The sequence below is a fragment of the Sinohyriopsis cumingii genome, chromosome 1 (assembly GCF_028554795.1).
Source record: "Sinohyriopsis cumingii isolate HCF-2022 chromosome 1, ASM2855479v2, whole genome shotgun sequence".
Lineage (NCBI taxonomy): Eukaryota > Metazoa > Mollusca > Bivalvia > Unionida > Unionidae > Sinohyriopsis > Sinohyriopsis cumingii.
Genome location: NC_142961.1, coordinates 43,934,208 through 43,950,006, shown reverse-complemented (window position 1 = coordinate 43,950,006; position 15,799 = coordinate 43,934,208). Strand labels below are relative to the sequence as shown.

Below are 15,799 nucleotides of genomic sequence, written 5' to 3'. Positions count from 1 at the left end.
AGTAATTCTCAAATTTTTTGGAATTTAATTTGCAATAATATAAGTTATTTTTTTTATTACACTTTCTACTTTATATTCTAAGGAGGTTAATTATTTGTTGAATTTTACAAAGCTTGTTGATTTTCACTCTTTTCTATTATTTATTTTAAGAGCATAGACTGGTAACAATACCATATTTACTCACTTTTGAGTTGAGTCCAACTTGAAACTGCACAGACCCATATCTGCTATTCCATGATGTGCAGTTAGATCTGTGTCTATCCAGTTTGTTAGGTGTAATCAGTAGAACAAACAACATAGACTCAGGTCTGCTGGTGCATTATGCAATGGTAAATCAGTGTATATTTACAGTTTTATTTATAAGCTGATATAGATGGTATTACACATGAAATGCGAGTTGGATTAATGAAATGTTACATAAGTGATTTACTTCAAGTAAATATAACTTTACATAGAAGAAATACTGGAGACGTCTTAATGATTTTTTTTATATATAAAATTATATTCAAGTTTCCCAGCTGATCTGATTAGGACATCTTGAAAATTTTTTTTTTTCAATAATCTCCTTGTGGCATTACTGTTATTTCAAACAATGGCTTGTTTAACACAGATTTGAATATTATTATTATTATTGTTATTATTTTATGTAAGTAGGTATCAATTTTCTCTCTGCAGTAACGTCAGTGATGTTTTGCTAGCCACATTCATTATTATTATTATTATTATTATTATTATTATTATATCTTTCAGATATATTGGTGAGAACAAAAACCTAGAGGTACTGAATTTGGCAATGTGCCAAGGAATCACAGCAGCTGGTCTAGTTCCCATCACCACAAACTGTAGAAAGTATGTATATATGACCTAATGCTGTTTAGAAAGTAAATATTTTTTGTTACATAATTTGGTGTGTAAGTGTACTGATTTGTCAAGAATGCAAGAGATTTAGGTCAGAGGCATATTAAATTTATTTGATGTTTAAAAATCCAGCGGGTCATACTGAATGGCTACTTATTTATTCCCCAGTCCACTGTGAAATTAGCTAGCATCAGACCAACAGGCTGGTGGCAGTTTTTCATGCGGTATATTTGTTTTTCTCTATTGATTTTAATACTAACAGTCCCACTAGAAGCTCTAGTCTTAACTACCTAAAAATGTTAAAGGGCTGGAAAAAATTAATTAAACTATCTACAGTATGTACTTGCTTATAAGTCAAATCCAACTGCAAAATGGACAGACCCAAATGTGTTCTTTCATAATGAGTTGGCAGATCTGGGTCTGTTTAGTTTGTTAGGAGCAATCAGTAGAATAAATAACAGTCTCTAATCTGTGGGGCATTGTGATATGGCAGATCAAGATCAATGTTGTTTAAAGTTGGACTTGATTTATAAGCTGAAAATCAATAACTGCGTGAATCTGTGTAAAATTTGGGACTTTTGTCTGCATATTTTATTATGGGGAAGCAACAGCAGAGTTTTTGCAAAGCAAAATTTAAAACTTTTACCAGGCTGCCCAACAACAGATTTTTTCACCATTGTTTTGAAAAGGTAGGGAGACCCATGGAGATTCTTGCACATTCTGGGATTGAAGAAGTCACTTCATGGGGTGAAAGAAAGATTTTGATTTGACTATGTATGACCATTGTATGAGGAAACACACATGAAAACAAGGCCCTGATTTTCTTATAAATTGTTTGGTGATGAAAGTTTTGCTTTGAAATTGCTTTTTTAAAAGAATGAAAAAACAGATTTTTTGTCATGAAATGCATATTGTTAATATAGCTTTTAATGTTTGTGACTTAAAACCATTGCAGTTTGTGTCATTGATGAGTAGTTTCAAGTCAAATATAGCTTGACCAATGGTTCTTTACTGTTTGATATCTGTTAAAATATATATTAGGTCTAAGTCCACTGAAGAAGTAAGCTTTTTGCTGTGGATGCAGTTTATCACTTTGACGCCAGACCTGCCAACACTTATGATTTGCTATAAGTCTTCCGAAAATTACCCTTAAAATATTGACTTATGGAATACTAGCAAAAACTATAGAAAAATTAATCGTTGCCGAAAAATCCAGATAATTGGTTCATCTGTTGTTTTTGGATCCAGGTTTCATCTTAGAATTAGTAAAATTAGTCAGGGAACCAGACTAACTTTACAGCATCACCCCAGATGCTTTAAATTTGATCATGTTGATTATAGAATTTTTTAAAATTGCATCCAGAAAGCTATGCACGTTTAAGACAAAAGGGAAAATAAGCTTCTAGAAAAGTGTTAACAATCAACACAGAAGAATAAAAAGGAGTATATAGATTCTTGTGAATAAAAGCTGGAAAGGACACAGTTACGTTTATTGGATATCACGTGCCAATTTGAGTATGACTTATGCTGGGAGATAAGATTGCTGTCATCATGTGAAATGGAAAATAATTTCCAAGTATTATGTAAAGTTGAGAGATAGCAACAAGCCATTGAGTTGCATATGGTTTGGAACTAGAGTCTGTACACGTGTACTAGTGGTAAATAAAGTCTGCGCGTACTTTACAAACTTTTCAGTTGAACATAATGTTTATTGTCGATGCATCAAACTTTTAATTACGTTTTCCAGCTTTACAATAGCAGTTATTGATATTTCGTTACACCTTACTGAAAACTGGTCAATCTTATGGGAAAAAATAAACTGCCTTACTGAGATGGACTCGTCAGGGTTGGCAGGTCTGTGACGCAGACCATAAACTGATAACTTTAGTTGGGCCAAGTCTATTTAAGATATAAGCATTCAAACTGACTTCTGTATAAACAACAAGTTAACTAACTATGCAGACTTAGTGTATGCAATCAGTTTATCAACATCTTGCACACACACAATCATTTCAACTGTCATCCTGTGCCTGACAGCAACATGCTTATCCAGTCCTACCATTGTCCAATATATTGACAGAATATGTGGTTGTAATTCAGGCAAGATAATCATCCCAGTTACTGTACTGTCATTTTGCTGAGATATGCAGAGAAAGCAAAGTTGACTTCACCTCTTGTAAAGTTTATGTCTTAAAGCAGCCACCCCCTCTCAATTACAAACTTTTGTCTTCTGAGTAGTATAAGACTTTTGGGGTGTTTTTCTTGGGGGAGGGGTTCAATGAACAATATAGAAAGTTTTAAAATAGCATTTTCATGCTTTTGGTCACATTGTGTGTCAGTTTAGTGATTAGTTCTACAATCAGATTTCAATCTGCAAGATTCTTGCTAAAAATTTACTCATGAAACTTGAAGAAGTGAGCAAAGTTTCATGTGTTTTAGCCAAGTTAAGAGCAAATTACCATGGGGGGGGGGCTTTATGATCTTATTATTAGTAAAGGTAGACAGTTTTTTTTCTTATTTCATCCAGCACAAGGATCAATATTGAAAAATCCTTGACGTTTAGGGGTTGCCTTGAAAAGTTCAAAGAAAGATAGTTTTATTCTTGAAAGATTCTTAAATTTTTCCAAGGACTTCTTGAAATTGTCAAATGGGATTTAAAATGTTAATCTGAATAAATTATATTTTTAAAAATTTAGGTACATATTTTCTAAAATATATTGAATACAAAAATTGGACAAATGACACATAACAGGGGACGTTACAAGATGGAGTAGCATCTTTTGCTATAGTGGTGAGCCAATCACATTTGCAAATGGATAATTAATTTAGCAAGGAATGTGACCCACTTTATAGTTGAGTAAATGCATATAGGTTAAGACATGCAGCAAAGTTATTGATGTTTCCAGCATGGGAGATTGTGCATTAAGTCTCACATGAAAAGTGAATAGCATAAGAGAATCACATTAATAAATTTCGTTGCTCATTTTTCACATATCACCAACTATAGGACCATCCAGATTTGTATTACATGTTGTTTTCTTCTGTTTTTGTATCTGTTTATGTAATGATAAGCAAAGTAACAATGGAGAAAGTTTGATTTCAATAAAATGGAACACTCCTTGAACAAGTTTTAGAAATTCTTGAAAAGTCTTTGTAAAAACCTATTAAGTGCTGTACTACAAACCATAGGATTTATATCTCAATATTTGTCACCTGTTTTTGATATTATCCATCTTTGATGTTACTTTCTTTGCAGACAATCATACAACACTTTTTTGCTGGATTATAGTAAGAAATATTTTAATTATGGTAGGAAATATTTTAATACTTTTGTATATTGCTAAGTATATTTAATTTATATTGTGTGATTGACCTTTGTCTGTGATTGAGGGTAGAGTTCTGGCATACCTGACGCTTGTCTTTTTAAAAAAAAAGATGTTTACTTGAATTTGAGTTAAAGACCTACCTTGATTATGTACTTAGTATGTTCAGGAAATGAACTTGTTAAAAATGTTTCCTGAAATTTTCCATTTGCAAAGACCCACATCCAGGGTATTTTGTTGCGTCTTAGATCAGCTGATGGTCTGCATAAAAAGGACTACATAAACAATTATTCGCTCCTATTTTAAGTTCAGCCTGTAGAATCATTTTTGATTTTGCTAAGATATAATTTGGGAGGAATCATTTATTTAAATTATTCTTTGGAATTACAAAATGTTCATTGACGTTTTGGATATAAACTCTACTTTGTGATTATTGAGGACTCGTTCAAGGGCATTCTGGATTATATCATTGTGATACTTCGAGACTGATGGTATATCAGCACAGTCAAGACTGTTCAGAATATTTTATACTTGTGGACTTGTGATAGAAAATTAGGATTATTTGGGACTGGTGATATAACTTTTTGGACCACTGGGGATTTAATTCACAATACTGTAAGTTCTTTCAGATTTTAACTTTGAATTTTAGGGAAATAATTTGTTCAAATTTTACAAAACATTTTGGTTTTGCTTCTTTATATTAAACAGTTTAAGACCATGGAGTTGTAACTATATTCTAATAAATTTTGTTTGTTTTAATATCATTTGGCTGAAATATTTAGCACAACAGGTGTTGTTAGTAACTGTTTGAATATTCTAAATTTTGACCTCACTACATTCCCTTGTCCCAATTTTCCCACCATTCCGCCTTATTCCAAGGTGGGCAAAGGAGGAGAATTCTCTTCACCCAAAATTGTGAGTCCAGTCTGGACACTGGGTCAGTGCTGTTTGTTTTTTTACAATTTTGGAGTGATTAGGCAGTGCAAGGTTACACTGCCATGTCATTTTTGGTAACCAGTTCCCCTCTTCTTTGTTCCCAGGTTGGAGTCTTTGAACCTGGGCTGGACCAATCTCCACAAACACAGCGTTGTATATCTTTGTCTCTGTCTTCCACAATGTCTCCTGAGGTTCAATCTAAGTGGATGTAGGGAAAATCTCACTGATGATGGTAAGTCTGCTAACAGTCATCCAGTTGGAAGATAAGCCGTAAGTCAAAATTAACTCTGCTGATCAGTCATTTAAAATGTTGCATGCTCAAAATCACAATAGAATGATGACATTTTGTTACCAATAAGATATTAAAGAGTGGACACGTACCAAAGTTCCATATAACTTGAATTTTAAAAAAATTGGTTTAAATGAATAATAATTGGGAAATATCCTTTGCCGACAAACGAACTATTGGACATTCACAGTTTTAATAGCTACCTGACCATCAACCCTTTCCAGAGCAAGATATCACTGCCTGATTTCCTTAAGTTGGGCCTACTGTACTTTGATGAAAATATATCAAATTCCGTTTTGAAATTTAAATATCAGTATGTAAATAGTAATTTGTTATTAAAAATGTAATCAGTGAAGAGCATTTTCTAATTTATTTCTTTTTAAAAAATGAAGATTTTAATTGCAGTGTTTGCGTTATTTTCTTTATAAAATCACTTTGAAACTGTAAGTGAACCTATAATGGCAGACAATGCTGCGTCTATGAAATAGCACTTCATTAGATTGTATTTCTAATTAATTGGTAAAATAGATTAAGGAAAATATGTAATTCTTTGTTCTAATTCATATTGATACAGAACCAGTCTGTAGGTATTTGGCGCTAAAATTCAAGTCAGATTTATTCTAGTGGGTGCATGTGTTAGAGCAAAAGTGTTTTTCAAATAATTTCACATATGGATTAGAAAATGACGAAAAACTGATTCAAAGATGAATACATGAATTACACAATACAGCGTTACATTCTAGGGCAGATTCATGCCCACTGCAGGCTATGTGGAAAGGATTTTAATATTGGTCATGATAGTAAAACAAAGAAACCTTGAATTAACCCTTTTTTGCCACATGAGTTTGACGTTTTATCAATAAAGTGTGATGAAATCTGACAACATGAAATCACCTTATCGGTAATATAAATGTTCATTAATTTCATGTTGTCAGAGATGTCGCTGTACTTTATTGATAAAACGTGAGACTCCTGTGGTTTTACAAACTCCAATACTAAGGTAACTTGTAACTTCTTTTTAGAATCAGACCTAATAAATACAGAGGCGTTACTTACCTAGTTCTTAATAGAACACGGACTAGAGCAGTAGAAGACTATGTTAGTCCTTTGTTCAAACAAATGTTTCTTGATTCCAAAAGTGCAGAAGATATGCATCTGCAAGAACAAAATCATCTAATATTGTTAGGTGTTTAGCAGAAGATAATTCACTTAAAGTTACAGAAGCCATGTAAATTGAGCTGTTTAGTATTGCAACTGACAGGAGTAGTGATTATGATGACAAAATGTTGTATCCAGTCTGTGTAAGAGACTTTGTCAGGTTATGAAAAGAATATTGGTTCTTTACCATTCTGATGCTGACTGTAAGAGATTGTTCAGTATTGTTAACAAAAATAAAACTGAATTTAGATCCAGGCTTTGTAATCCAGCACTTGGTTCTCTACTGGTGTGCAAAACATTCATAATCTTGGCTGGTACAAAGTGTTTTGAAATGCAGTATGAGAGACTTTTGCTTTTTAAAGCTCAAAGGGCTTTATATGAAAATTTGAAGCAGTAGTCGATGTTAAAAAGACAGAAGGGGTAAATAAATCATGTTGTACCTATGCTCATAGAATTTTATTATATTATGTGGACTTGTCTTTTTCTGCTCGGATTACTCTTTTTTTTTCTACTTGGATTACACTTTTTCCTCGCCATGGGTATTTTTTTAGGATGAAAAGAGCTTATCATTCTATCCTTGAGAGATCTTTACTCTATGAGAATCATAGCTCATGAGGTTGGGGAAATTGCTGCATCTTCTGTCTTTCTCAATCATTCTCCTCTGGATGGTGTCATGAAAGCTGCATTTTGGCAGCCTCACTCCATATTCTTTTCATTCAGTGTTACACCAGAGCAAAAACACCTATGTATTAGGTCCAATTGTGTCAGCCCAACAAATTTTCACACTGTCCTCCATTCTTCAGTAGAGCATCAAACTGACAGCAAATTGTATGCTCACTGACAACTAGCGTCCCTCTGAGCTCGAAAAGTTAGCAACTTATATCTTACCAATGATTTATTTACCCCTTCTTACTCTTATCAAATGTAGTTTTGGGAGTAATTTCTCCTTCGAATATGTTCCTCAACCACATTAATTAGGAAAATTAGCCTGTTACCTCACGAATCCAGCCCTACTAAAAGATGAAAATTCATCTCAACAGATAGATTTCTCACTGAAATCTCCATCATAGAAAGGGCATGTCACTGACAGTTTGGTTGGATGGACATGGATCTGTCACTAACATCCCCGTAATCATAGTTGCTGGACCAGTTTTACAAAAAGGCCCCCATGTTGGAACGGTTGGCGATGGTGTGGTTTAATATGCATTAGATCAAGTGGATTGGGTGGGAATGGTGTGTGGTTCGCCTGGATGCAAGCAGTATATTAGATGGTCCAGAAATTACTAATACTGGATGCACCTAAGGCCCGGCTGAACAGACAGATTTCTCATTGAAATTTCCAGTATAGTAATGATAAGATGCTGATGGCATCGCTAGATGGACAGATCTATCACTAATATGCCCATATGAACTATTTGGCTAAACCATTTCAATGAAAAGGTCCCCATGCTGGGATGGCTGGACTGCTGGTGTTGACTGGATGGTTGGCAATGTCAGGATGGCCATTGACTGCTGGATGGATCTGGCATCAACCCCATGTGCCCGGACTTAAAGGCCCAAAGGCTATGCTCTGAGATGTGGGCCTCATGGACTGCCTAAACTTGGGAATACTCTTCAATGAGTTGGTATTGCCAACAACAAATGGTAGGTTGTCTTTATTTCGTCTTTTCTTCCCTTCAAGGGCAATCGCAGTGAACCTGCATTTCATGCGTATAGTAAACATTCCTCCTGAAATGACATAAGAAGAGAAAACAAAGCAAAGATTATCAAATCAGTACATAACTAAGTACCGAAAACAGATGCCCAGACTTCCACTGACTATATGATAGATGCTGCATATCGGAAACATTGTATACATAGTATAAACAAAACAAGAATCATGTTAGACTTCCATGCTCTGAAGTTGCATATAAATCATTTAAATTGACATTCTGCTGAGACGACACAAAAAAGACAAATTAAAGCAGGAACTAGTAATGTTTTGAAATTACTCGGTCACTAAAACACTGTCATAACTAACTATTCAGTGAAAGTGTCATAACAGAAACCATTGGCCCTGTTATAAACTTATGCACAATGCTTAGTTAATAATTAAACTATAATTCTATCAAAATAGCTTGAAATATGAAAAAAATAAGCATAATTATCAAGCAGCACTTCAGAATTTCGTGAATAAGAGCTCAGTAACAGACAGAGTAATTGAATAAAGTCAAAGGTACACTAACTCGCAATGACCTTGTATAAGGTCAACGATAGCGTGGTGGGACAGTGGTCTTAAAAAGACAAAGTCCCGACAAGTGACAAATCACTCAAGAGTGGCAGAAATTGTAAATATGCACAGTAAATCCAAAATGAAAGTTTGATGGATGTACAAGAACACAATAAACCTCTTTATTGTCAGAGGATAAATTCTATGACATGATGTCTGTACAGCTAAAATCTGGCAACACCTGGTGGTATCAAGGGGAGGAAATGGGCAAGAGCTATTGCCCTTGATCTATTGTTATAGTAATGGAAAGATGAATTTTTGGCTGGATTTGCGAGGTAGCAGGCTAATATTCCTAATGTAACGTGATTGGGTAAGTATTCTCAGAGAAACATAATTTACTTAAAAATTTGCTTTCAGTTATGTAACATACATGCCAACCATTACACTTTTGGCATAATCATTATGCTGTTTTTCACTAAATTATGCCTTAAGCTTGACAGTATTTGGATTATGCTTTTTCGGTATATCCCTGTTTCCCCGCCCCCCCAAATAAAATTAGTTGCTTTTTCATTTTTATTAACATCCCATTAATTCTACAGACCATATTCTAGAAAAGATGGCTTCTACATAACTATGACATAGGTGTACACTTGTCTGTATACTTGCATGCACTTCCTAACAGTATCAGTATGATCTATTTATAGCAGGGCCTATTTCCAAGAAACCTGCTGATTTCTACTTTCAAACCTTTGACCATGGATTCATTGTTATGATTCATGTTTGTTAGAGAACCATTCTATTGGTCATGTTTAATGGCTTTTATACAAGCGTACAATAGACCTGCATGTACTTACCTCACACTATCATTATATTCTATTTATAGCAGGTGTATGGCTTAGTTCAGAGAAAACAGACTGGTTTTCTAATTTTGAGTCTTTGCTCTCAGATTCTTTGTTCTAATTTCATATTTGACACAGAACCAGTCTGTAGGTATTTGGCGCTAAAAGTCAAATCAGATTTATTTTAGTTAATGCTTGTGTTAGAGTAAATTTGTTCTTCAAATTTTGGTCTTTTGTTCAAATAGATGTTTTCTGATTCCAAAATTGCAGAAAAATAAACATGTGCAAGAACTAAATCATCTAATATGTTCTGTGTTTAATTGAAGCTACTTCACTTAAAATAGCTGAAGCCATGAAAATATGGCTATTTTGTATTGCCACAGATGGGAGTAGTGATTGTGGTGATGAAAGGTTTTACCCAGTCTGCGTCAAAAGGGCAAAGTCATGAGTGTTCTTCTTTGATTACCAGAATGAACAGTAGATTCCATTGGAGAAAACATTTTTTATTTGCTTGATAATGCTTTAAAGAAACATGACATAAGTTGGCAGAACTGGATGGGGCTTTTCAGCTGATAATGCATCATTGATGACTGGATTTCATAAAGGAGTTGCATCCTATATTTTGAAAATGTCTCCTTCAGTGTACATAACAGGTTGTCCCTGTCATTTGATGCACCTTGTTAGAGATTATTATGCTACAGACTGTGATTACATGCTCCAGAAATTCCCATATGGAGATGAAGTGCTTTTAAATGCTTCAGTTGCTTATATAAAGGAGACAGTCAAAAAGCTTTAAAAGTGTAAGATTCTTTGTCAAGAGATATCTGTTTCTGTTTTCACCCTTGTCTACCTTGGATCATCTGAAAGCAGAATTCCTGAATTATCAGGCTTGCTTTCTACCTGACTTGTAATTCTGGAGACAGAGCTGATGTGCAATGCCACCTTATTTCCCAGCTAAAAGACCCAGTAAATTTCCTCCTCTTTGTCCAATTATGAAGTAATACTAGTTCTTAACCATTCCAATGCTGACTGTGAGAGAGGTTCACTATGATATCAGTTTTAGTGAAACAAGAGCAATATTCCAAATAAAAGAGGTAACAAGTGCATCAGACTGGGACTTTGCTTAATTTGTTCTAGGTCTCCCATTGCTTTTTATTTTGTTCTAGGCTCCAAATTAATTGGAGGAGGGAATTCACCAAAGACTGGTGACTAGTTCCAGGGAAAAAGTAAACGCAATGTGACAGTAATAGATAAGTATTGCATAATTAAAATTAGTTTATCCCCCCCCCCCAAAGTACATTCCTTCGATGGTATTTGCCCAGCCAAAATATGAATGGTCTCCCAACCCCTGCTCCCAGTAACATTCCTGTAGGAGTGTGCACATCAGCTCCAGCATTAACTGATGATTGATGCAGTTTGGCATCAGTCCCTCGATCATAGGGGAAACCACACTTGACTGACCAACATCAAAGGAAACAGACAAACTTCACTCACTTTTATTGCTAAAACAAGCCCAGAGACAAAGATTTTTAGTTTGGGAGGACATAATTTGCAAGGTACTGAATGCACTAATTACAGAATATGACGGTGTAAGTATTATGAATAAAACCTATTTTATTTTGAATATTAGTTTCTGATGTCATAATGTTGTTGCATGATGCATTCAAACCATGGTATATTCATGATGTTTGCATGAAAGAAACTGCATTCAGAGAATATGGTTCCTTTCAAAAGATAGTGTTCATTTTATGACTGAAGGGACTCTTTCTCACATCATGGACTCTGTGTTAGTTTTTTGAAAGTCTTATCATTGCCTTGTTTGCAGGAAAGAAGTCCACAAAATCCTGGTTTTATGCATTGTTGATTTCTATATTCTTGCCATTTTTATATCTGAAGTTGGACAATCTACAATGCATATTCCTCTATTTTCTTTTCAGAGGTGAAGCAGTTAGTGAAGACATGTCCTAATTTACGGGAACTGGATTTGAGTGATTCCACTGCCATCACATGCGAATCAATCCATCTCATAGCTAATCATCTACACCATTTGGAACACCTTGCTGTCAGTCGATGTTACTATATTATGTCCACAACATTGCCGTAAGTGACCTAGATGCAAATACTCCAAATTCTGTCAATGGATTTTATTCTAGTGTGGTATACTTGCTGTCATGAATTGCATGGTTAAAACCCAGTGTAGAATGATATACCTGTACAGGAAATAGGACCCCTGTCCCACTGGACACATTGCCACTTCAAATAACAAGGAAAAAGTTGTTTTTTTTTTCTGCTGGGATGCAAATGTTAATGTTGACAAAACAGTTAGTATTACTTAGCTTAATGTATTTCACATTGATAATTTTTATAAATGTGATGTATTTGTCATTAAGAATCGCTAGCACTCAGTATCTGATAGTGTTTGGATTATAATTTCTTTATTTAATACTTACCTAATCACATTCACATTAGGGGCCCCGAGTGGCTGAGTAGTCTAAAGCGCTCTTCGTTACGGATCACTGCCATCTCACCTCTGTCTGCGTGGGTTCGAGTCTCGAATTCAGCCAATGTGGGTATGTGAGAAAGCTTGCCAGTAGCTTCTCGTGGGTCGGTGGTTCTTTCTGGGGTTTTCCCGGGTTCTTCCTCCACCATTAATACTGGCCGCCATGTATAGCCTGAAGTGTGCTGAAAAATGGCGCTAAACCCAACAACAACAACATTCATATTAGGAACTTAACTTCCACTACTACAGAATCTAGCCCACACACAAATATGAATAAAACTATTTTTTTCCAGCTGTTTACTATATCAGCTATGAAAACAGAATCCGTGGGAAGAAATTTGTCAGGGATACAATTATCTGTCTTGAAACTCGTCAGGGATACAGTTATCTGCCCTGTCTCCATTATATAGCTATTTAAATATCTGATGTTTATCCGTTTAATCTTTTGTGCTGTAAAGATAACATTGTTTCTGTCACCATTCTCAGGAAATCTTTGCAATCCACTTGAAAAGACCATTATTGTTTTACTATTATAGTCCTACTCGAATCTACTCAAACCAGTTGTTATTAGTTTTTAATTTACATGTTTAAATTTTCATATTTTTTCTTTCATGCATAACAAATATAACACTTTGTTGTGTCATGTTCTGCATGAACCTTGCTTTTAATTTGAAATAATTTGCACCTTTTGTCAGTCTGTGTAACTTGAGGTACACATTGGTAACTAGATATGCAAAATGTAAAGTTCAAGGACATACATGAAATTTATGTGTTCAAAGGACACTTCTACCAATTCCTGCAGAACCCGTACAGTCTGGTTTTAGGGGCCTTGGTCTTCAGTGCTGGTTAAAAGTCAGAGAGAAGCATGTGATCTAAGTCATCTAATGCAGAAGTTCTTAGTTATCATCCCAGTAAAGAGTCTGTTACTTGAATAGTGGGGTATGCCTCTTTGGCCATTCCCCCCGCACAAGATACTGCATATTTTGCCATCTTCTGGTCAGTTGGAAGAAAAATGAGAAAATAATGATGCAAACATTATCCTACCTCATTCCTATTCAGTCTCAAATGCGAAGAGTTATTCAATAAATTGTATCACAGATGCTAGCATTCAGATAGTATTTCACCTGTCTTCCCATGCTTTTTATAGCTAACTTGGATTCACTGGCAGAATTTGTTCTCTTTTGGCAGTCCAGTGGGTGTAATTCCCCTGCATACCAGAGTCGGGCCAGAGTGCCTGTCAGACTTGACGTGGGGTGTCCTACCAATGAAATAAGTGGGATCAGGGATGTAGAATAGACCTGATGTGCCCACTTTCATGATGTAAGAGTCAGCTAATGGCAACAGGGGCAATGGTGTCTTTGTGGTTAGTAAGCCAGATTCATGACTGAAAGGATGATGGTTTGAATCCTACCATTGGATGAGCCTAGTTTGGCTGCTATGGTTGATCCTTATGCAAGGCATTTTACCACAAATGCTTTGGCACTAAATACCCTACTGTGTTGCTGTTCCATCAAACACCTAACCAGTTCAAACCAAACCTACCAATTTTTCGGGAGTTTTCCAGCAGCCACATCCGCCAACTACAGTATCCCAGTTTCTGGTCAGCTGCTGGACTTGCAGTTTTTAAACTTTGTATGATCAGAGGTCAGTTGCTGCAAGAGGCTGGACTGTAAATTGGCCAGCTGTTTCATCTTCAATGGACTATCACAGTAACCCCTATAAACTGTATCTGTATAGCTGTTCTACCAATCCTTTCACAAACACAAACCCTTTTGTTTGCCCTACCAATACATTCATTTGCTAGATTCACAATTTTTGGCTGCTTTCCGCATGTATGCAGCAATGTCATCAACCAGGCACGGCTAAATTATTGTCTACTTTTCCCACTGAGCTGTCTACTTTTATAACGCTAACATATTTTGTTATATTGTTGCATTGACTTAGCCTTGTACATTTGATTTTGAACCAGCTGCTTCAAAAGATAAAGCAGGAGGTTCTGGGTTCGATCCCCAGCCGAGTCATACCGAAGACTTATAAAAATGATACTTACAGCTGCCTCACTTGGCGCTCAGCATTAGGAGGTTAGTGTTAGGACTGGTCAGCCTGGTGTCAGGATAATGTGACTGGGAGGGACATCATGTTACATGTCTGCAACATGATGCCCCAGTGCTAGGGATCACTATAACCTGCCACACTGCAGACATTGTAGTGATATGACTGAAAAATTGTTAAAGCTGCGTTAAAAATCCAAATCATGCACACACACACACACACACACACTCAAAGGATAAAGAGTAGGTTGTTTATGTACCAACACGTAAACTTCAACTGTTCTGCCCCTTTCCTTATGACAGGACGAATATGAAGATATTTATAGAATCAAATCTCCGGTGAATGCCTCCCCACACCATCACAGGGTCAGGCATACTGTGTCAAGGCATCAGTATATGTCGATGATGAGGATAACAGACCTCGTTCAATTTGCTGCCTCAATCCCTTGAAATTAAGGAGTTTGTTGACATTTTGTTTGGAAACAAATACAGGATCCTGCCTACCTGCCATCTGTTACAATTTTGTATATAATGACGAGTTTTATTTATTAAATTACATGTTATCTCACCTGTTTATGGATTTTGCTTTGATACATTGATCTGAATAAAATGAGTTAAAGCAATAAACCCTGTCCATTTCATACTGATATTATGCACAAACGTTATGTGAGAAAATTGTTAAACAGAATGCTCCCTCCTAGTGCTTACTTATTTGAAAGAGTACACATATTGTACGTTTGCTTTTCTAGTGTTCAGCTAGTAGCATCCGTATATAATGGGATTCCTTGAAAACAGACTTTTTCTTCAATTGAAAACCTGTCTCGCAGATTCATTATATTGATGAAGAGAATTTGGTAGAGAGTCAGTCTGCTGTAAATAATAGCACAAGATGGCAAGCGAAGCAGCTTTGTCAATGTGACTCCTAAATGTTTTAGAAGAGAGTGTAATTTAAAATGTGTTATATAAGATAAAAAGATAAATCAAGAGTGTTTCAGAAAATTTTAAAGAAGAATGCAAGTTTAGGACATCATCATACTTGTTGCAAGATTTGCAGATTTGACTTTACAGTCTTTCACAACGGAAAGTTTTTTATGTAAGCTAGATAAAGTTTGTGCTGTATATAGAATTTCTGAGTATGTTTTATATTTGAATTCTGGTATTACTGTACTTGGATTTTGCCCATTTATGAATAGAACTTAAGTAGGATTTGTAATGAAAATAAATATACATTTTTCATAGTTTATTGTTTTTATGATGTGTAATATGCAAATTACACTTTTTATACTTAGTTTATGCTTTTGTCCACTTCAGTCACACATATATCACTCTGGAGGTTAACTGATATTGATACTGGAAGTTCCAAACCCTTTTCTTGAAAAGCCAGCTTCAGTGTCCTTCTCCCACCATTGGTGTGAGACACATTTGGACTATTATTATGTGGAAGTTGCAGACCTAGATAAGAATATGTTGGTGGTCAACATGTCTGCTACAAGTGTTTTGGGCAACCTTGAAGCTAATTTGAAACATAGCATCTACTTGTTTGATTTAACATTGCTATGCACATTAAGACACTCAGTCTCAGTCCCAACATTAAGATGACTGAAGTAGAAACAAACATTCTCTAACCTACAGCATT

The 15,799-nt window shown here is 35.4% G+C and overlaps 1 protein-coding gene across 1 annotated transcript in view; it reads left to right on the top strand.

The window, feature by feature from the left end:
* LOC149806793 (S-phase kinase-associated protein 2-like) overlaps nucleotides 1-15,799 on the top strand; it is a 43,632-nt gene that overhangs the window by 23,927 nt on the left and 3,906 nt on the right. Inside the window, exons 8-10 of the mRNA XM_089964390.1 lie at nucleotides 751-849; nucleotides 5,222-5,349; nucleotides 11,550-11,712. Coding sequence (XP_089820516.1) covers nucleotides 751-849; nucleotides 5,222-5,349; nucleotides 11,550-11,712 — 390 coding nt within the window. The remainder of the gene's footprint in view (nucleotides 1-750; nucleotides 850-5,221; nucleotides 5,350-11,549; nucleotides 11,713-15,799) is intronic.